This window comes from Bos taurus, chromosome 15 (genome assembly GCF_002263795.3).
Source record: "Bos taurus isolate L1 Dominette 01449 registration number 42190680 breed Hereford chromosome 15, ARS-UCD2.0, whole genome shotgun sequence".
Taxonomy (NCBI): Eukaryota; Metazoa; Chordata; class Mammalia; order Artiodactyla; family Bovidae; genus Bos; species Bos taurus.
Window position 1 is genome coordinate 82,813,609 of NC_037342.1, and position 23,043 is coordinate 82,836,651.

At 46.2% G+C, this 23,043-nt stretch overlaps 1 protein-coding gene across 9 annotated transcripts in view; it reads right to left on the minus strand.

The window, feature by feature from the left end:
- Positions 1-158: 158 nt before the first annotated feature.
- The window catches only part of PATL1 (PAT1 homolog 1, processing body mRNA decay factor), a 45,689-nt gene continuing 22,804 nt past the window's right edge, over positions 159-23,043 (minus strand). For 6 of the 9 annotated variants that reach the window (XM_010812957.4, XM_059874886.1, XM_024975415.2 and 3 more), the window contains 4 exons: positions 21,813-21,968; positions 19,855-19,946; positions 19,616-19,765; positions 17,734-19,302 (listed from right to left, as the gene is read on the minus strand). In XM_010812957.4, coding sequence (XP_010811259.1) covers positions 19,281-19,302; positions 19,616-19,765; positions 19,855-19,946; positions 21,813-21,968 — 420 coding nt within the window. In that variant the 3' untranslated portion in view covers positions 17,734-19,280. Of the gene's footprint in view, positions 12,045-17,681; positions 19,303-19,615; positions 19,766-19,854; positions 19,947-21,812; positions 21,969-23,043 lie in introns of those variants that run through there. The other 3 variants (XM_024975416.2, NM_001193207.3, XM_024975419.2) reach the window with 3 other exon arrangements.

Genomic DNA, 23,043 nt, shown 5'->3' on the forward strand with positions numbered 1-23,043 from the left:
AGAGACCGATTGAGAGATTGGGCGGGGCAGGCCAGGGCAGCCAATAAAACCCGGGAAGAGCAATTGGGGGCGTGCCCATCTGCTTCCGCCTTCGGGGAAGTTTATGAGTGGCCAAAGCCCGTAGATTTCTCTAACGCGTGTTTTGATGCTGTGTGTCAGTGTTGGAGTCGCTCTTTCTGAGTAAGATCGTCAGTTTGTTAGAGTGTTTCTGCGTAGTCGGCCTTTGCCTGAGTTTTTCCCTGCGAGCTGGAGGCCCGAGTTCCTGGGGACCCCAGAAATGGCTTCCCCAGTGTCCTCCAGAATCCACCATCTAACTCCCTTGCCTGGTTTGCTCATCATAGTACCACACACCTTATCTCTTGATTCTAGACTGTCATATGCTTCTCCTGATTTTGTCCCACTAGTTGCTGACCCAGCTGTGAGGCGTAAGTGGACTTGCCAGGACCTGACTTTATTTGTACTTGGACATGTCTCTAACAGTCCTAAAGGCCCTTGTTGGTTTTAGCATCATAAGCGCACGTGTGTACGCTTAACTTTGCACAGAATATTTTAGATACACTTATTTTGTTCACACATCTGTGAAAGTCACAACTTCAGTAACTCATTTAACATTTAGAACTCTTGTTAGCAAATGGAGCTTTGCGGGAACCTGGCGTCTGTTACATTTTGCTAGTTTTCCTGGACAATAGAAATAGCTGCTGGCTGGAAAACAAATCGCCTTTTCTTGGCAATGTGCTTCATGGTATCAGGAAAATAAAAATATCCTTTTTTAGAAAACGTTTTTAAGAGAAGAGACATTTATTGAATTCTGAAGATAAAATGCACTTTGAAAATCTGCAGTAGATGTAGCTTAGAGGATTGTTTTAACTCAACTAAAGAGAACCCCTTTATGCTTGAGTCATGCCTTTGCTAATTACTGGCCCTCTGACTAGGAAAGTTACTTAAGCATTCCCAGCCTCAGTTTTCGTTTCTGTTAAAAAGGAATAAAACATTATAGGGATATTGTTCTGATTAAATGCATATATGAACATATTTGATAAACTAAACAGCTACAAAATGTAAGTTGTATTGCTAAATACATCCCTCTGTACACAAAGGAGAAACACATACTTTTACACTGAGGAAAATCTGGCTGTCCCCACTTTAACCCCGTTAACCAACTGGGTTATCATTAACCCTGGGACAGCCAACATTTTTTATGAGATCCCTTATCTGCTGCTTTAAAAGACGCTTGTTCCTTGGAAGAAAAGCTATGACCAACCTATACAGCATATTAAAAAGCAGAGACATTACTTTGCCAACAAAGGTCCATCTAGTCAAGGCTATGGTTTTTCCAGTAGTCATGTATGGATGTGAAAGTTGGACTATAAAGAAAGCTGTGCACCGAAGAATTGATGCTTTTGACCTGTGTTGTCGTAGAAGACTCTTGAGGGTCCCTTGGACTTCAAGGAGATCCAACCAGTCCATCCTAAAGGAGATCAGTCCTGAGTGTTCATTGGAAGGACTGATGTTGAAGCTGAAACTCCAATACTTTGGCCACCTGATGAGAAAAACTGACTCATTGGAAAAGACCCCAATGCTGGGAAAGATTGAAGGCAGAAGGAGAAGGGGACGACAGAGAATGAGATGGTTGGATGGCTTCACCTACTCTATGGACGTGAGTTTGAATAAACTCTGGGAGTTGGTGATGGACAGGGAGGCCTGGTGTGCTGCAGTCCATGGGGTCGCAAAGAGTTGGCATGACTGAGCAACTAAATTGAACTGAACTTGTGTGCTGCAGCATGAGGTATACAGCTCCACTTAATTAAGTTTTCTTGCCAAAGTTTTCTTGATCCCAAGTCCAGTCAAGCCTTTAGATCTATCCTTCAGTTTACAGAGGCTGGAGGAATCAGTTAAACAACACCCCCCAAGGAGACAATTGAATAAATCAAGAATGTGAGACAGTCTATAAGACAACTGGTTTTACAGAAGATAAGATAGAAAGATTAAGGAAAAATGATGTGGTAACAGAGTCATGTGGTGATTGTTGTAAATTAAAAAAAAAAAATGTTTTTAAAAGAGACTTCCCCAACAAATGCTTGACTTTATTTTGATTCTGAAACAAAACAAAAACAAAAAAACTGTTCTTGTAGACATCGGAGGATAACTGGGCAAATTTGAAAATGGACTAGTATTAGATGATGTTAGGCAGTTATTACATTTGTTCAATGTAATACTGTATGATGGCTATGAATGAAAGCATCTTTAGACTCTGGAGAAATGTCACCCTCTTCAATAAATGGTTTTGGGGAACATGTCTAAACTACCTGCTAAAGAATCGAACTGGACTACCACTACAAACTCTCATACCATGTTACAAAAGAAGTTCAAAACGGATCAAAGACTTGAATGTAGGGCCTGAAACCATAAAACTTCTAAAGGGAAGCTTAGGCAGTATGCTCTCTAACATAAGTCTTAGCAATATTTTGGAGGGTATGTCTCCTCAGGCAAGGGAAACAAAATATAAGCGAATGGGACCTACTCAAACTTAAAAGCTTTTGTACAGCGAAGAAAACTGGCAAGCAAATGAAAAGACAGCTTACTGAATGGGAGAAGATATTTGCAAACTATATTTGGTAAGAGATTAATATGTAAAATATACAGAGGACTCCTACAACTCAACTTCAAAAACCCAAACAACCCAATTAAAAAATGGGCAGACGCTCTGAATAGACATTTTCCCAAAAAGACTTACAGATGGCCACCAGACATGTAAAAAGATGCTCAATATCATCTTTTCCCCTGATGATCCCTAATCATCAGGGAAAGGCAAATAAAAACCACCATGTTTTATCACCTCACACCGTCAGAATGGCTATTATTAAAAAAATATTTAACAAGTAACGAGTGCTGGCAAAGGTGTGGAGAAAAGGGAACCCTTGTGCACTGTTGGTGGGGATGTGAACTGGTACATCCACCATGGAAAACAGTATGGAAGTTCCTCAAAAAAGTAAAAGTGGAACAGCCCCATTTGAGCCGGCAGTCCCACTTCTGGATATTTATCTGAAGAAAACGAAAACGCTAATTCAAAAAACAAATCTGCAGCCTCATGTTCACTGCAGCATTGCTTACGATAGCCAAGACATGGCAACAGCCTAGAGGCCCACTGAGAGATGAATGGATAAAGAAAATATAGACTATTACTCAACCATAAAAAGGATGGCGTTTTGCAACACGGATGGACCCAGAGGGTATTCTGCTTACTGAAGTAAATGGAGAAAGACATGAAAGAAAGTACTTACCACTTACCTGTGGAATCTAAAAAAACGAGCAAACATAACAGAAACAGAGTGACAGATACAAAAACAAACAGGTGGCTGTCAGAGGGAGACAGGAGCGGGAAGGAAGAAATGAGCCGCGAGGTTAAGAGGTTCAGGCTTCCAGTTGCAAAATAAATTAGTCATTGGTATGAAGTGCAGAGTGTGGGGAATAGAGTAATTATGTAACATCTTTGTATTGTGAAAGATGGTCACTAGACATTTTGTGGCGAACATTTTGAAATCTATAGAAGTATCAAATCTCCATCTTGTTGCACAGGAACTAGCAGTGTTGAGGTCAATTATACTTGAAGAACAAATTCATAGAAAAGCAGATCACAGTTGTGGCAGGGGGCAGTGGCGGTGGGGGGAGGACTAGGGTGAAGGTAGCCAGTGGTTACAAGCATTCAGTTAGAAGACAGATGAGTCCTAGAAACTGTAATGTACGTGACACATATAATTAATACTGCTCTACCTTACATATAAGTTAAGAGAGTAACTCCTAAGAGTGCTCATCACAGGAAAAAAGAATTGTTCTATTTCTTTACTTATGTATCTATGAGATGACAAATGTTAACTAAACTTATTGTAGTCATCATTTCATGATGTATGTAAGTTGAATCATTGTGCTGTACACCTTAAACTTACACAGTGCTCTGTATTAATTAGATCTCAATAAAACTGAACGAAAAGAAACAGATTTTGGAGAAGAGTTAAGAATCTGTAAATTTCTTCTGAAATGGTAAGAACAGGAAAGAAAGCCCCCCCCCCAAAGTAATAAACTTTGATATGCACACACACAAACACATTTACATATATGTACCTGTATATCTGACATGACTGAAGCAACTTAGCATAACACATCTATATACCTATATATAAAAGCAGACTGTTGTTATTGTTCAGTCATTAAGTCGTGCCCAACTCTTTGAGACCCCATGGACTGCAGCATACCAGGCTCCTCAGTCCTCCGCTATCTCCCAGAATTTGCCTAGATTCACGTCCAGTGAGTCAGTAATGCTATCTAACCATCTCATCCTCTGCCACCTCCTTCTCCTTTGGCTTTCAATCTTTCCCAGCACCAGGATCTTTTCTTCTTTGCATCAGGTGGCCAAAGTATTGGGAGTTTCAGCTTCAGCATCAGTCCTTCCAATGAATATTCAGGGTTGGTTTCCTTTATAAAGGCAAGTAGACACAGGTTGGGCTTCCCCAATGGATCAGCAGAAAAGAATCCACCTGCAATGCAGGAGCCCCAGGAGAAGTGGGTTCAATCCCCCAGAGGAGAGCATGGCAACCCATTGCAGTATGCTTGCCTGGGAAATCCCAGGCGCAGAGGAGCCTGGCGGGCTACAGTTCACAGGGTCGCAAAGAGTTGGACACGACTGCAGGAACTTGGCACATGCACACAAAGTTAATTGTTGAATGTTGGTGAGAAGTACACAGGTGTGTATTGTACTACTATTCCTACTTCTGTTGTGTATCTGAAAACATTTCCTTAAAGGTTTTAAAAGGCTGAGTTGAGTTAATGTTGTTGCCCACCAACGCTTCCAGAGCACCACCCACACTTCTTTGCCTGCCAAGAGACGCCTTCGACCAGCTGGTGTCCCTTCCTTTCTAGCCTCTCCACCTCTCTTGCCTTGATGCACTCCATGCTCCAAGCTGATCCCTGTGTCTGCACCACCTTTGCGCTCTCCTTTCCCTCCCTCCACAGAGTCTGCTCTGAGCTTTCTGCCCAGAAGACCACCGCTTCCTCGGGACTCGGGATTCCTTGTCATGCTCACTGTCTTGCTTTGTAGCTGTGTTCCTACCACGCCACCCCTCCTCGGGGTGAGTTCCCCGTGTGTGACCTGCATCTCTTTCATCTCTGGTTTCCTCATGACAGCCCACAGCCTGTTACCGAGTGGGTGAGCGGTTCGGCTGCTTGCCGAACAAAAGCCAATAAATAGGCCAGGTTGGTGGAAAGGGAAGTTTGCTTTATTTCAGATGCCAGCGACCAGGGGTGCAGGGAGGGCGGTGGACATCTGTCCAGAGGCTGATTCTCCAGCCCCCGCCCCTACAAGCAGGGAGTGAGAGCTGTTATAGACAGAGCAGGGGGCCGGGCGTGCTATATGCAGAAACAGCACAGTCAGCTCGAACAGTCCGCTTCAGATTGCTCGTCGGTGGTCTGAGCAGCATCATCTTTGTTGTTTTAGGTACGGTTAATCGTCCGTTCCGTTCCGTTTGTTCCTATACTTTTTGAGGCCAGTTTTCGGAGCTGTGGCTGCTCACGTCCTGGGTACAGTCTGATCATCGTGTAGTTAACTTGGTGTTTCAGTTTCCAACTGGTGTTTCAGTATCGATAAGACAGCTCACAGGATATGGCTTTGAATATTATCTGTAGCCCTTGGGAAAGAACTAAAGTCCTTGACTTTGCTCAATGACATTGTTATTCTTTAGTCTCCTTTGACTGTTTCCCTTTGTTTTCACATCTTTCACTTCTCTGATTAAACATATTCTTTGACTAAGGTTTTCCACAGGCGAAAGGCATGCTGGAGGGGAGGCAATAGAGTCCTGCTCCGTCTCAAGCCCAGCAGGTTCATCATTTCACAAATATGAATTGGGCATCTCCCGTATAATCCCCAGGCTTTCGTCAAGTGTTGGGGGCAGAGTAATGAATGTATGGATACGCTCTGGTATTAAACCAGAAGCATACAAATGAATATATATAGTATATGCAGTATCTGCATGGGCTTCCCAGGTCGTGCCGTGGTCAAGAATCTGCCTGCCAATGCAGGAGATGCAAGAGATGCGGGCTACATCCTGGGTCAAGAAGATCCCCCAGAGGAGGAAATGGCAAGCCGCTCCAGTACTCCTGGCCTGGAAAATTGCCCAGACAGAGCAGCCTGGTGGGCTACAGTCCATGGGGTAGCAAAGAGTCGGCCGTGACTGCGTGCACACGCACACACTTGCACAGAGAAAATATGGACGGTAACGATATACCTGAAGTAACCTGGAGGACCACCAGGGCGCTGGGAAAGAACAGCAGGTGCAACCTGTCCCAAACAGGGATAAACTCTCTTGAAGCACCTGGGGGCTGGAGAGGACTTAGAAAGAGAAATGAAAGGATGGGGATAGTCTTTCTTCTGTGAAGAAAGAAAAGAGAGGCAGTACCTGAGGCACAGGGGTTACAGGTGGAGAAGGCAGGTGCGAAAGGCCTGCAGGGCCTCCTGAGGAGCGTGGGCTTCATTTCAGGAGCAAAGGGAAGCAACTAAAGGTGTGCAGCGTGCGTGCTGTGTCACTTCAGTCATGTGTGACGCTCTGCGACCGGATGGACTGTGACACACAAGGCCCCTCTGTCCACCGGATTCTCCAATCTAGAGTACTGGAGCGAGTTGCCGCGCCCTCCTCTAGGAGATCTTCGCCACCCAGGGATGGAACCCGTGTCTCTTGTCTCCTACTTTGGCGGGCGGGTTCTTTACCACTAGCACTGCCTAGGAAGCCCCGGGGTTAAGACAGTGACCCCGTTTTTAAATTTTTTTTTTTTGCCTCACTGCATTGTTTGTAGGATCTTGGTTCCCTGGGAGTGAGAGCCCTAAGACTTAACCACTGGACCACCCGGGAAATCCCTAGAGTTCACTCTTGATACTGTACATTCCGTGAGTCTTACAAGTATGTACCGACATGTATACACCATTATAGTTTCATACACCATAGTTTTGGGACTTTGTTGGCGACCCAGTGGGTAACACTCCATGCTTTGAAGGCAAGGGGCACAGGCTGTAGCCTGGGCGGGGGAACTAAGAGCCCACGTGCCCTGGGGCGCGGCTGAGTCAAACAAACCTGCCTCTTCATACAGAACAGTTTCCCTGCTCTCAAAATCCTCTGTGCGTGTTCATTCCTCCCTCCTTCCTGCTGGAGCCCTGGTGACCAGTGATCTTCCTACTGTCTCTGTGGTTTTGCCTTTTCTCAGAACGTCATATAGTTGGAGTCACACAATATGCAGCCTTTTCAGATTGGCCTTTTTCACTTAGTCACATCCATTTACGGTTCTTCCATGTCTTTTCATGGCTTGATGCTTTGTTGCTGTTTCTTAGTTGCTAAGTCGTGTCCGACTCTTTGCTGCAACCCTATGGCCTGCAGCAAGCCAGACTCCTCTGTCCTCCACTATCTCCAAGAGTTTGCTCAAATTCATGTCCATTGAGTTGGTGATGCTATCTAACCATCTCATCCTCTGCCACCCCCTTTTCCTTTTGCCCTCAGTCTTTCCCGGCATCAGGGCCTTTTCCAATGAGTCAGCTCTTTGCATCAGGTGGCCAAAGTATTAGAGCTTCTGCTTCAGCATTAGTCCTTCCAGTGAATATTCAAGGTTGATTTCCTTGGAAATCAACTGGTTTGACTGATTCGACTGGTTTAGGATTAACTGGTCCTAACCTTCTTCTTGCAGTCCAAGAGACTCCCAAGAGTGTTCTTCAGCACCACAGTTAGACTCTCAAGAGTGTTCTTCAGCACCACAATTAGAAAGTATCAATTCTTCAGCCTTCTTTATGGACCACCTCTCACATCCGTACATGAGTACTGGAAAAACCATAGCTTTGACTAGACAGACTGTCAGCAAAGTGATGTCTCTGCTTTGTAATATGCTGCCTGGGTTTGTCATAGCTTTCCTTCCAAGGAGCAAGCGTCTTCATATTCATGGCTGCAGTCACCGTCCACAGTGATTTTGGAGCCAAGAAAAAAAAAATCTGCCACTGCTTCCATTTTCCCCCCTTCTATGTGCCGTAAAGTGATGGGACCAGATGCCATGACCTTAGTTTTTTAAATGTTGAGCTTTAAGTCAGCTTTTCCACTCTCTTTCACCTTCATCAAGAGGCTCTTTAGTTCCTCTTCACTTTCTGCCATTAGAGTGGTATCATCTGCATATCTTTGGTTATTGGTATTTCTCCCAGCAGTCTTGATTCCACCTTGGGATTCATCCAGCCGGGCATTTTGCATGATATACTTTGCATAGAAGTTAAATAAGCAGGGTGACAACACACAGCCTTCCATGATCCTTTCCAAGTTTTGAGCCGGTCAGTTGTTTCATGTCTGGTTTTGTTTCTTCTTGACCCGAGTACAGGCTTTTCAGGATACAAGTAAAGTGGTCTGGTAGTCCCATCTCTTTAAGAATTTTCCAGTTTGTTGCAGTTCACACAGTCAAAGGCTTTAGCATAGTAAATGAAGCAGATGTTTTTCAGGAATTCCCCTGCTTTTTCCATGATCCAATGAATGTTGCAATTTGATCTCTATTTTCCTTTGCCTTTTCTAAACCCAACTTGTATATCTGGAAGCTCTTGATTCAAGTACTGATGAAGCTTAGCATGAAGGATTTTAAACATAACCTTACTAGCACGTGAAATGAGCACAATTGTATGGTAGTTGCAACATTCTTTGGCATTGCCTTTATCTGGGATTGGAGTGAAAACAGAACTTTTCCTGTCTTATGGATCCTGCAGAGTTTTACTCAAGGCTTGATGGTGGTTTAGTCCCTAAGTTGTGTTGACCTCTTGTGACCCCATGGACTGTAGCCCGCCAGGTTCCTCTGTCCATGGGATTTCCCAGGCTAGAATGCTGGAGTGGGTTGCCATTTCCTTCTCCAGGGAATCTTCCTGACCCAGGGATCAAACCTGGGTCTCCTGCATTGCAGGCAGATTCTTTACTAACTGAGCCACCAGGGAAGCCCATCATGGCTTGATAGATGATCTCTTTTCAGCACTGACTAATATTCCATTGCCTGGATGGGCCACAGTTGATCTTTTCACCTACTGAAGAACAACTTGGTTGTTTCCAAGTTTTTCTATTGTGAGTAAAGCTCCTATAAACATTACTGTGCATGTTTTTGTGTGGATTTAGCTTTAAACATACTTGGGTAACTTTCATGCTTTTTTTTTTCCATCATTCTCCTCATTGTCACTGGCTTGCTCTCCCAACTGTTGCCAAATAATAGTTACATATGCAGATTTTATCAGTGTGATCAGTCCAGGTATTGGGTTTCCCAGTTTTACCTTTTTTATAATCAAAACAAAAAATTCTTACTGGAAAAAAGTAATTCGTGATTTCAAAGGACAACATTGTGTCCCCCAACCAAATGAAGCAGAAATTCTAGTTTGTTTAAGTCAGGTTCGCCTCGTAAGTTAATTGAGGCATGCTCCCAGGGACAACACCTGTGAGGGGGTGAAGGAAACAGGATCAGAGGGAGAAGTTGAACCAAGAGGCACTTACAACAGAAGCCTCAGCTCTGGGGAAATCTGAACTTGGGTTGGTCTGTTGCAGGTGTGCAATCTTGAGACAAAACAGCTGGGTGCTTATTCCGCAGAACAGTCATAGCATGCGGGGCACGTGGAAGGAGCCAGAACTGCCTCCCAGCCCTTTGGTCTTCATCTCGCATTCACGTTTGCGCAGCAGGATGATGAAATTTACTGAAACTAGGAAAGTGCAGAAGTGAGGGCAGATTCCCCAGCGGGGCCTCAGGGGAGGTCACTCAACTCTCTGCTTGTGGTTTACAAGGGAACTGGGTGCGACCAGAGAGCAAAGACCACATTCTCTGTGTATTTTACAGACGATCACACAGGGATTGATTGTAAATTTTTAAAAGGGGAGCTGCATACTAGCTGGGGAAATTCACATCCCTAACTTCTTAGCAGGGGGCACTATTGACTGATCAACACTACAGTAAGTTCCCCTACGTACAAGTGAGTTCTGTTCTGAGAGCACATTTGTAAATCCAATTTGTAAGTACCACACGGTTAGTCTAGGTACTCAACTAATACAATCTGCTGTCATACTGTGCTGTAGTCGGTTTATAATACTTTTCACACAAATAATTCATAAAAAACAAAGACAAAAATAAACATTTTTAATCTTGCAGTGCAGTACAGTACCTTAGAAGTACAGTGAGTGTGAAGTTATTCAGTCATGTCCCACTCTTTTCGACCTCACGGACTGTCGCCTACCAGGCTCCTCCATCCATGGGATTTTCCAGGCTAGAGTACTGGAGGGGGTTGCCATTTCCTCCTCCAGTACAGTAGTACAGTAAACAACAGCTGGCACGCAGGGGCTGGCATCAAGCGAACAGGCGGGAAGAGTCACTGACGGAGGAGGAAGATGAGGGTGGAGACAGCAGAGCTGAAGGGTGGGCAGCAGTAGGAGACGAGGGGCGAGCTGCAAGCATGTTCATGCCTGACCTTGACGGCATGGGTCCTGGTTCCTCGATGGATTCAATTTCATACCTACCCTCTTGAGAAGAGCGATCCAGGGCTGTGGGGGTCTCTCTTCCCCGTCTTAGGTGACTCGACAGTGCTGCATTACATTCTGCATGCCTGTGGCAGCCCTGTGCACCATTCTACGTTTGGATCCTGGGCCCGAGGGCCCGAGAAACTAACACTGTGGCTCAAACAAAGGCAATCCCCTGGCCATTTCCTGTCCTGAATCTGCTGGGTTCTTCACTTCTTCTTCCTCCTGTCTCTCTCCATCCCTCCCCTGGGCACATTCATGTCTTTGAAAGTTCACAACTTAAAGGTTCCTACGTAGGGGCCTTACGTATTCATTACCACAAGTCTATCTTTACAGCACATGACTCACCCAAGTGGGACCCACACACATCTTCCTGGGGGTATGACAAACCTGCAAATACTGGGACTTCGTATGAAGTGCAAACAGACGAGTAGAGCAAGCGAGCGTCGACTCTTACTGCATGCTAAGCACATCTACAAATGCAATTTCCTTTATTCTTTGTCACTGTGCCAGTTGTTGTACCACCCCACCTACAATTTTAAAAACCGAGAATCAAACAAGCAAAATATCTTAGAAAAGCAAAGCCAGCATTCCAACATAGATACGAAAAGGTCTTCAGCCTTGGCAGGCTTCATATAACTGGTGCCTGGGAATCTTTTCTTCTCTTAAGGACAGAAACTATTCAAAGAATTAAATCCGGCTTCATAAACACAACAAACTGGTGTTTGGTTTAAATGTAACAGAACTACTGTGATACTTTTATCTTTAAAAAGTATCATGAGCCTGCCCCTGTTCCCCTTTCTCCCAGGGGCATATACTAAGATTTTAACCAACCTCTTCAGGCTATACAGAGCCTTCTGTTGCATACCAGCTAATCATGCACTGTACTTCAGAGAAAACGGAGGCTGTGTGTGAAGAACTCCTTCAAATTTGTAATAATTTTTTGTAAAAGATCATTCAAAAAATGTTTTTCCCCAATAGCACTTAATGAACTCTCATGTTGAATGGCTGAAAAAAAATCCTTTGTAATGATTCAGATTAGGTTTATTTGCAAGTACAAGTGCAGGCACTTCAGTCGTGTCCAACTCTTTGCGACCCCGTGGGCTGCAGTGCGCCAGGCTGCTCTGTCCATGGGATTCTCCGGGCAAGGATACTGGAGTGGGTTGCATTTCCTCCTCCAGGGGATCTTCCCAACCCAGGTATTGAACCTGAGTCTCCTGCACCTCCCACATTGGAGATGGATATTTACCGCTGAGTCACTGGGGACAGAGGCCCAACTTATGTTGGTTTAAACACAGAAGAGTTTATTCTCACACCTAAAGACATTTAAAAAATAATAATAAAAGAAATTCAGAGGTAGGCAGCTCAGGATTGGTTTGGTAGTTCACTGAAGTCTTCTCAAAGCCTCCTTCTCTCTGCTCCACTGTGCACTGTTACTGTCGTTGAGATTATTTTTTGCCCCAAGATGGCTGCTGGAGCTCCAATCATTGTATTTGCATTCTAGGCAGCAAGAAGAGGAAAGAAAGGAGGACAAATAAGTATTTCCTTTCTTTTAAGGAGCATTTTTGGAAGTTCCATACAAGGTGTCTGCTTCTCTGTTAGATGGAGAAACATTGGGAAATGACTATGATTCAGGTTTTCTTTTTCTGCCACTCACTCACTACAGTGTTGGACAAATCATGTCCATGCTCTCTCCCTTTCCTTCCTTTAAATACAAACCAAAATCTATTCATTATAAAAGATACAAGGGTTCAGAAATGCAAATATAGAAAAGGAAATTCCCCTTAACCACACCTTCTAGACATGACCATTGTTAACAGCTGGATATATATTCTTCTACTATCCTGTGGATTTTTAAAAATTAAAAAAAAGTCAATGATAAGATGTTTGACACTTGCTAGTTTGCCAGGACTGTCCTAACAAAGTACCACAGACAGGGTGGCTTAAACAATGAAAGTGTGTTTCCTCACAGTTCTGGCACCTGGACGTCTGAAGTCCAGGTGTGAGCAGCGCCGGTTTCTCCCGACGGCTCACCGTGGAGATGGCCGTCTTCTGGGGTCTTCACAGGCAGGCTCCCTGTGCCTGTGCTCCCATCACTGCTGCCTGTAAAGACGCTGCTCATACGGGATTAGAACTCACCCTAATGACTTCATTTATTTACTTATGACTTCATTTCAAATTCATCTTTTTTTGTTCTTTTGAAATCTCTATTCTGTATTGGCGTGTAGCTGATTAATGATGTGAGTTTTAGGTGAATGTGAAGGGGCTCAGCCACACATAGCCATGGGTCCAGCCTCCCCAGACTGCCCTCCCATCCAGGCTGGCCCAGAACATTGAGCAGAGTCCCCTGTGCCAAAAACAGTAGGTCCCTGTTGGTTATTATTTTAAATACAGCAGCACGTACATGTCCACCTCAAACTCCCTGACTACCCCTCCACCCCTTGTCAAAGGCGCTGTCCCCAGACAGTCACACGCTGAGGTGGGGTGCTAGGGCCACACCTTGGGCTTTGCGGCCGTTGTTGAATGGTAGGGACTTAGTGTTGTTTCTGCAGCACAGCAAAACTGAAGCAGTGACACGTGCATACATACACATCCACATATGTACTTAACGTCTTTTTCACATTCTATCCCCTTATGGATTATTACAAGATATTGCACGTAGTTCCCTATGCTATATGGTAGGCTTTTTTTTTTTAATCTATTTTATACAGTAGTGTGCATGTTATTCCCAAATTCCTAATTTATTCCTCCCCAGCCCCTACCCAGCAAAGTGACTTTAAAAATAGTTTTGTCCTTTTCCTTAAAAACTCTGCCAAGCTTTTCCTTACAGACTCTGCGAAGGCTTTCCGCGGCAATGTGAGTAAAGCCCTTCAAGGCAGTGTGGTCACTCCATTCCAGTGACATTAACCTGTCACGGTCCTGAGAACTCCCCACCCATTCTCGTCGCGGGCAGAGGTCACCTTCTTCATCCTGCTCGGGATGCTCCGCCCAGCCCTCCGCGTGGCGTCGTCTTAGTGTCCATGTGTCCGCTTCAGTGTCACCTTCTCGCCCAGGCCTTCCGCGGCCTGTCTACAGTACAGAGCCCCATCTCTCCACTCTTCCATCCTCTTGCGCTCTCCTTTTAGCGCTTGGCACCAACGACCCCCCAGAGCGGAGCCTTTGTCACCTCTGTGCCGAGTAACGCTGGACGTTCACAACAGCTTGTCTGCTTGCTGTATCCAATTGTTTCCGACCTAGGGGTTGCTGTGATAGAGTGAGTGACAATGTGTTTGGAATGGGCCTTGCACACACAGGTGAGTTCACACCATTAAGGTCTGTCCTCTTGGTTTTGAGGATCTGAATAATCCTGTCAACTATTTTATGAAAAGATGTCAGTTGGACGCTTGCTTGGTGTGGCCTGTGTGCTGGGAACTGGGGCGCGGGAGGGAATGAGGACTGGTGCCTTCGTGGAGCTCCCGTATTAGTGCAGGGAACTGACAAGTGAACTGACTGCCTGGGGCTGAATGTATCTCATATAAACAATGCATTTCCAAATACTGAGATGGAAGTGTGGGAGCAAATCTTTTTTAAAATCTCTTCAAAACGCTTAAACCAAAAGGACCACACAGATGCCGGACAGCTGCCTTTCTGAAATTCTGATCCTTGTATATTGTAATGGACCCCGATAGTTAAGACCTGAATCACATTTTTGACACTACTGAGAGGGAATTATTTAATCTGCCTACTGGAAATGAAGGCATTAAAACCCAATCAGACGAGTTTGCAGATGTGTCCTTAAATGCTTGCAGCTTCTCAGTTGCTGCTCCATGAAACATTTATCCAGAAGCAGGAGCCTTCTTGTAGCCACGATGCTGGATATGGAGTTTGAAACTTCCGGTCTTAAACCGGAGCCCTTATTAGCTGGATGGTCTTGCTAATCTCGTTTGGGTACTGTACAATTATAGCTGCCCATTCTAATATTTCAAAGGGTAATAGAGAAGAGTTGAGTTATAAAATGAATGTCAGTGCTCTCTGTACACTATAAAAAGAGCTTTAGAAACACGGACAGCATATTAAAAAGCAGACATCACTTTTCCGACAAAGGTCTGCATAGTCAAAGCCATGGCTTTTCCAGGAGTCATGTAGGGGTGTGAGAGTTGGACCACAAAGAAGGCTGAGCGCTTAACAACTGATGCTTTTGAACTGCGGTGTTGGAGAAGACTCTTGAGAGTCCCTTGGACTGCAAGATCAAAGCAGTTAGTCCAAAAGGAAATCAACCCTCAATATTCACTGGAAAGACTGATGCTGAAGCTCCAATATCTTTGGCCACCTGATGCAAAGAGCTGACTCATTGGAAAAGACCCTGGTGTCACAAAGATTAACAGCAGGAGGAGAAGGGGACGACAGAGGATGAGATGGTTGGATGGCACCGCTGACTCAATGGATGTGAGTTTGAGCAAGCTCTAGGAGATGGGGATGGACAGGGAAGCCTGGCGTGCTGCAGTCCATGGAGTCGCAAAGAGTCGGACACGACTGAGCAACTGAACGGCCATGGTGTGTTTACCTCTGCTCACTGCTGGACGAACAAGAATGAGTTGGCGAAACTACCTGAGGATGGAATCTGTTAACAGGGGAGCAGTTAAAGTACGGCGTGCGGCGGAGTACCGCGCAATCTCTAAATAAACCGAGGTGCCTCTCTGTGGACATGTAAGCACATCCACGATGCGTCAGGGAAACCCAGCATCTACCACAATGTGCACTGCATGTGCGTCGAGAAACCACTTGGAGGACAACGTATCAGGCTGTCAGCCAGGCTTTTTCTGGGGGTGGAATCCTTTAGACCGGTACTAAATCGTAAGCAACTTAAGAGATGCTCTACTCACAACAGGGAAAGTACACACATCACTGATTACCTCGTCCCCGTCCAGACGTTTCCTAGGTCTCGGGCTTGATTTCGGTTAACAGTTACCTTGGCTCGAACTTGGCTGAACTTCGGAGCTAGAGTCACAGTGAGTAAACAGGCTCCTTGGAAGTCTTTCATGCCACATTCTCAAGATAAAAGGCAAAGCTGAGGCTGTTAGGTGACCTGCAATCTATTCACAACTGCGCCTCTACTTCAAGGTTAATGGCCAAAACTACGCTACCTGTGGCCTTAACACACTAGACCTGCTGCCTGAAACCCGTTTTATTTTCTTAAGGATCACGCCAACATACTTAAACATAGCTGGGTGAGGAGAAGTGTAAAGATGTCTTCCACTATTTCCCCACTTGGACTTTTCACACAAAGGACTTCACTGCTCTCCACAGGGAGAGGGCAGTTGGTGGTCTGCATCAAACTCAGAAGGTCATCGTGGCCTTCCTGGGACAGACAGGGTAGCTCTGGTGAAAGCCAGCTGGCTGGTACTCAGGCCACAACGGACCTGAGCAGATTTTCTGTGTGGATGAAGCTGAGACCCACCCATTTTGATTCAGCAGTCAGTGAGGAAAAAATGCAATTTCTGTAAATATAGAAACTCACTAGGAGATATGGCTTGGACTTAAAGTGGTCCTTTGATTCCTCAACTGTTTAACAGTGGAGTGTTTAAGCGTTTAACAGTGCAATACCTGACCACGCCTCATAGGATAACTGCCTTGGCTTTCACACTTTTTTCAGCCCATTCATCTTTCAAAGTCAAATACACAGGCTCTGAAATCAAGCACAACTGTATCGGACATTCTTGCCCTACTAGCACTTCTCACTAGAGGGTAGGGGGCTGTGATTTTTAGCAGTTTTTAGAGAATAACCCCCTTTTGGTTCTAATAGCAATACATGAAGACTGAAGACAATCTGGACAATGGAAACGAGGAACCATCACCTAAATTCTCCACAAGCCTCCCCCTTAGAGGCAGCCACCGCCCTCCAATCGCCCGGGATTGTATCCCTTCTTCCATTCCCCGTGCCCGTATGAAGTCATATACATATAAGGGACTTACTTACACTCAACTTTATACTCCAAGTGCTTTCTGATGTAACTAAGCTCTTCAAAAATAGTATTTCTTCTCAGAATATAAGCAATGCTTGCTCTCTACGGAAGATTTGGAGAAAAAAGAAAGCAAAAGGAAGCTCCCCGTGGTCCTGCCGCTGAGAGATGCACATCTTCAGGGGAACACCTGCAGGAGCGCTGCTCTCGCTCAGTCGCGTCCAATTCTCTTCGACCCAACGGACTGCAGCCCGCCAGGCTCCTCTGTCCATGGGATTCCCCAGGCTAGAGTACTGGAGTGGGTCGCCATGCCCTCCTCCAGGGGATCTTCCCGACCCAGGGATTCAATCTCTATCTCCTGCATCCACTGAGCTACCTGGGAAGCATATTCTCCCAATTTCTTCCCCATCACATATACATTTTCATAAAAGAACTGCATTCCAAGCATATATACTTTCTGCGTTCCCCCACACTAGACCATAAACACTTTTCATGATTAAATATTATACCTGTCCATGACACATAGATTATTACTTAGCCACTAGTGAGCATTTAGGTTATTTCTAATTTTCCTATTACAAATGATGCTGTGTTAAGTTTGAAATAGCTAACATGAATTTACTACAAAGAATTACCCCCCCCTCAAAAAAAAGAATTACCAATTTTTTCTTACCTCTTCTGAGAAGATATAAATGAAAGCTAAGGAAATACTAACCATGAGGGCAGCTTAAGGTCAAACTGGGCTTTGTGAAGTTTCTTAACTAAACTCTCAGCTGCCTAGAGATGAGGAAGGTGAACTGTGGTCTATCCACTGAATTTTCTAATTCTGCTCTGCAGTTAAAAGTTGGGGGTGGAGGGCAGTGACTGTTGAAAGCATCCTAGCTTTTCTTTTTAAAAATATGCATTTATTTATTCGTGGCACACAGGATTGGACCAGGGATCGAACCCGTTTCCCCTGCACTGGAATTGCAGTTTCAGTCACTGAACCATCAGGGGAGGCCCACACCCTAGGTTTTTTAAGGAAAGTTATGTAAACTTAAGATCTTTATCTGTCTCCCTTATGACAAAATAAGAGATAAAAAAATCACATGATACCATCCTCACCAATCCCCAGCACCAAGAGGTCTGCTGATCTAAGTACGCTAGAAACACATTAAAAGGCATGTTTAGGAGAAACAAGCAGGAATGTTGGCACATATTTTTTTTTCAAGTATACAATTTGTTTTTATTTACAATACCCTATAAAAATGTAAATTTAGAAACTTTTTAATTAAAACCAAACAAAAAAGATAAAAGCACAGAAGAGAAGAGATAATCATCGAGCCTTCACTTGATCGGCTGTGAAGGGAAGGCAGGGGGTGATGGCAGAGGGGACGAGGGGGCGCGCAGGGCACAGCGGGGAGAAGTACAGGCGGAGAACAGGAGGGCCTCACTGCTGTAGGATACATTTATGTGCAAAACGTTCGTTCGCGTATTAAATACCATAACCTGCCCCCCTCCCTCCTACATTCAGAAACGTGAGAGCAGCGAGGTGTGCTCAGGACAGGCCGGTGAGATCAATCAGATGCCATCTGCTCAGGGCTGGCATCACCAGTGACCCGGGCCCGCATCTGGGTGACTGCGGAGCGGGAGAGGGTGGTGACTGCGGAGGGGGGAGAGGGTGGTGACTGCGGAGAAGAAGAGGGTGGTGACTGCGGAGCAGGAGAAGGTGGTGACCGGGGCACAGGCCGCCCAGGCCGGACACAGACCCAGGCCCTGGCTGCACCAAGGGGCTAGGGCAGCGCTTCCGCGTGCGGTGCAGAGGGATCGAGGGGCGGAGCGACGGCCCTGCGCTCACGTTGGGAGGTGCGGAGGTCCCCCAAGGACACCAAGTACAAACAGGGAAGGAGACGTCAGAGAATGGCTTACTGCAGCGGTCTCAGGAAGACAGAACGAGCGCGCTGAAGCTGCGCGGTGGAAGCTCCAGGCCGGCCGTCTCCCACAAGCCTCCGCGCACCTGAAGGCACGGGCTCAAGTAGCCGCGGCTGGAGCAGGACCCAGGCTAACTGTGTGCCGTTTCCACCGCGGTGGACAGAACCGAAGGAAACCCGAGTGGGGAGGAGACAAGGAACGGCTCAGCTGAGAGCTGGGCACCGGCCAACTGAGAGCTCTGAGTTTATTACACGTGCTGCATACCCTACATTTTATTAGAACAAGTAGAACCCACCAAATTAATCAGAAGATGGATGAGGAACAGATTAAAAACACATCAGCTGGTTTGTGGTTAGAGAAGGGATGGTGTGCCAAGTAAATTTCTCAGTCTAAACTCATTCTTTAAGGACCCTTTGGAGACCACATAAACATACGTATCGGGGTGTGTGTGCGCACATATATACTTATATTTCTACTTCATCAGCTTTCCTACAGTCATATTAATAAGGGGCGATGAGGGAAGGAATTCTGTGGCAGGCTACAACCTACTCTGAGCTGGAGCGGTGGTGGGGGATGAAGGGAGAGGTTATGGTTGTGTCTCAAGGGCAAAGAAAAGGCAGTATGGAGAAGAATCGAGTAAGGTGGGACATGCAGGACTGTCACACGGAAGGTAAGAAAACCAGCAGAAGTGTGAACCCAGCCACATTTCACAGAGCAGTGGGGAGTACCTGGCATTCAGAGGCAACCCCTGTGAATGGGACTCGGTCCCACCAGACGCTCTGGGGAGTGAGCTCCCTTCCCTCCCTCGTTTAAAACAACACTCCATGGGTGATGGCAGCAGAGCGGGAGGCAGCCAAGAGGAGGCACAGGGCGTGCGTGGAGGCCTTTACCGTATCCCCTGAACTAGCCTACGGCACAAAGAGAGAGAGGAGACCCGTGTGAATGAGTTCAGAGAGCAGTCATCTGCACCAGAACCCCAGCCCGTGTGACCTCTCCTATCGGTCACTGAGAGATCTGGACCCCAGCTGGAATTTCACTGGGCGGGTTCTGCTGTGGCCACAGTGCTTTACACCCAGCAGACACTCGTGTATCTCACAGAAGTCTTTAATCTCTTCCACTGGATTCATGACGTCTTATGCCCCTTCCACCCCCAGCCTCCTCAACGTAACTTCTAAAGTGCCGACTTCAGTGAGATGTGGAATCCTCCTGTTTCCAACTTACTGCAGTTTTGTCTCCAGCAAGTTCAGTTTCTGTCGGTCAACGTAACGAGAAAAGAGGGATACTAGGTTTGTGGGTATAGAGATTGGCTTGGCCAGGCCCGTCTGGGGAATCCGCAAAAGTTCTCGGGTTGCCACAAACATCACCTCCGTCCTAACAGGGAAAACCGATAATAATGTAAGAAAAGGAATGAAAAAGAGGACCTGAAAGAACTTCAAAGAAGAAACATGGCCCAGACTGACCATGGGTTGCTTTGCGCCAATTCTGAAGCAGCGTCTGAGCTCTGTAGGTCTTCCCCGCGGCTCAGGACGACGAGGAGCAGGGACAGGCCAAACTGCGAGAGGAGAAAGGAGAGGAGACAGAGGGCGTGAGACACCGCGCCGGCCGACGGGGGGCCAGGCGGTCGAGGGGGCGGCGCTGAATGCAGGCACCCCTCGCCATGCTGCTCCGAGCCCGTGCAGAGCCCAGAGGGGTCCCTCCAGACTCAGCAGCTCAGGCTCTCTCAAGGGCAACGGCTCCCCCATCCCACCCTTCGATGAAAAGCGGACTCTTCCCTGCCACAAGATGGGCAGGGGGTAGCTTTTCTCCTATTTATTAGAACAGAAATAGAAGGGAAAGTTACATGAAGACAAATTTTGATACAGAAAATTAAAGTATATAGAAAAAACAAACAAAAAAATAGAGTTTGAATTAAGAAAACAGGTGTTAAAGCCCTGTAGGAAAATAAAAAGAAATGGAAGGATTAGGCTATAAAGAAAACATTTCCTTAAAAAATGACATACGTATCTGGAAATATAAAGGCTTAGAGGGTGTTAATGAGAGTTTAAAAGATAAAAAAAGAGAGAGGATAAACAGATTCATCTACCATATCTAGGACTGTTAAAATTTAGCAACATGCTGCAGAGAGATATATAAATATTTATTTTACTCCGTGGGCAGTAAGAGCAGAAAACGTGGACTCTAAAGGGGCACAAACATGGCCAAAACTGAGGTTAAACGCGTGAATTGTGGCTCTCGCAGCCCGTGACGAGAAGCTGGGCAGATTCTGGGATTCCATCCCCCCTTTCTGAGTTCACCTCACAGAGGATAACCTTGCCTTTCCACAAAGTTCCCTTCATGTCACTGTCAGAAAAACAACAGGTTACATAATCTCGTCTGACTTCAGGCTTTTTGACTGCCTTTATCAAAATTAAAGCTAAGAGACCAAATAACGAGGAAGGCACACAACTTTGGGACCCCTGTCTTGCGTCCCAAGGCACCGCCACCCTCTCAGTCTCTGAGGTGCTCACTGCCCTTCGAGCCAGGCTCTCCAGGTTTTCAGGTGCCAGAAGAAAACCCGCCTCAGTCTCCTTTTCCCTTTACTGTTAACGGATGGTCCCGAGTGAGCGCCACTGTGTACCCAGCATTAAACTGCAACATTCACAGCTGCCTGCTCATCTAAGTGACGCTGCCATCACCTCCACTTTACAGATCAGGAAACCGTGGCTCAGCAAAGCAAAATGATCTGTTCATGGTCACAAACCTAGGACGCGGCCGACGAGGAGTGGAAACCTGCTCTGTCTAAAAGCTTATCACTCTCCTTCTGTATTTATGCTTCCCCTGGGAGTCTCTGGATCTTTAATCTGATATAAACGAAATATGAACTGGGATGTCTTATGACAGAGACTGCTCATTACCTACCTAATCCTCTCTCCTCCTACTAGATCTGACTTCACCCATGGTGACAATGGCGTGAACTCAGAGATGTTTCCAGCTTTCCCTGCACTCAGGTGTGGCGTGAGACTAAGAGCTGGCCATTGAGATTAAGTAGAAGTCGGTGGTTAGAGCTCCAAGTGAGGAGGCCAGCTCCCCCACACCCTTCAGCCCTCTAAACCCTCCTCTCCTGATGCAGAGTGGAGCCCTAAATTCCACACCCACTGAGGACGCAAGCGTGGCAGCTGCTGCTGGGATGGCACAGCGGGGGACCAAAGGAGTCTGTACCCCGACACACACCGGGTTTTCTCCATGTGAGGTACAGAGCACCCTGTCTTGTGAAAATCACTACCATCTCCAGCTTCTGTCACCACGAGCTTAATGGAGCTCCCCGCTGAGGTTACAGCCCCAACCCCCTCACCCTCCTGTTTCCCGCCAAGACGGCCACAGCGGCCATCATTTGTACCCATACCTCGGACTGAGAAGGCTCGCAGGGCTCAGGGCTCACCTTGTTCTGGAGCACGGCAGAGAGGTGCGGGTTGGACGGAGCTGGGGCCGCTGCACTCTGAGGTAGGTTCATCAGCTGCTGCAGAAGGCTGGTGACGGTCACTGGTGGAAGATGGTAGAGGAGGAGAGAGAAGGGACTCAATAGGCATGGCAGCACCTACCGAAAAACAGAACGGACAGGCCGTCACAGTCTGGTTAACTGCTACTTCAGCTATACCCATTAGTGGGCAGGGACGGAGGGGTACCCACTGCCCCAGGCAAGATGTAACAAAGGAGCCTGACAAGTCTGGCAGATACTGTCAGCATCTCAGCAGCAGATTCCACGGTAACTGCTGAGAATTTTTTCCACTCGTACAGGAACATCATTACTTGTGTGAAGCAAGGGGGCAAAATCACTTCTCAAATACAGAGCAAGATACATGACAGAACATCGGTATTCACTGTACAAGTACTCAGATGCTCACACTGTACCGGCACTATGGGCTAAAAGCACATGGTGGACAGGACAGACCCTCAGGCTCCAAGACACAGAGAAGCCGTGAGTAAACTGCCAGCTTAACTGCTGTGCGAGGCAGTCTAACATAGGTAAATTCCTAGAGTCAGAGAGTTACTGAGAAGTATTTTCAGACTTAATGGTATCTTGATTTATCTTTATAAAAGCTCAATGAGGAAACAGAGAAATGATCAATCAATGTTTATAGATCAGAGAAGCTAAGTGATCAGAAACCCAGACTTTGGTTACAAAGCTAGTAGCCAGAACCAGAATTCAAGGCTGTTGGATTCCAGCCTGCTAGTTCACTCATTCTGCTTTGCCATAAGGCCCAGGCTGGGAAACTAAAATACAGAGCTACTGGTGTAACTGGGTTATGACGCTTGAAATCAAGGGTGCTTCCAGCACTCAATGACCACAGCATAAAAAATGAAGGCTGGTTCTACTTTAAGTAGCATTCAAGAATAGAGAAGACTCTTTTTCATGATAGACTATTCTAAATAAACAGAGCTTTAAAAATTAAAGCATTCTTGCGTGCGTGCTAAGTCACTTCAGTTGTGTCCAACTCTGTGCGACCCTATGGACTGTAGCCCACCAGGCTCCTCTGTCCATGGGATTCTCCAGGCGAGAATGCCCTCCTCCAGGGGATCTTCCCGACCCAGGGACTGCACCCGTGTCTCTCACGTCTCCTGCACTGGCAGGCGGGTTCTTTACTGCTAGTTCCCCCTGGGAAGCCCAGAGC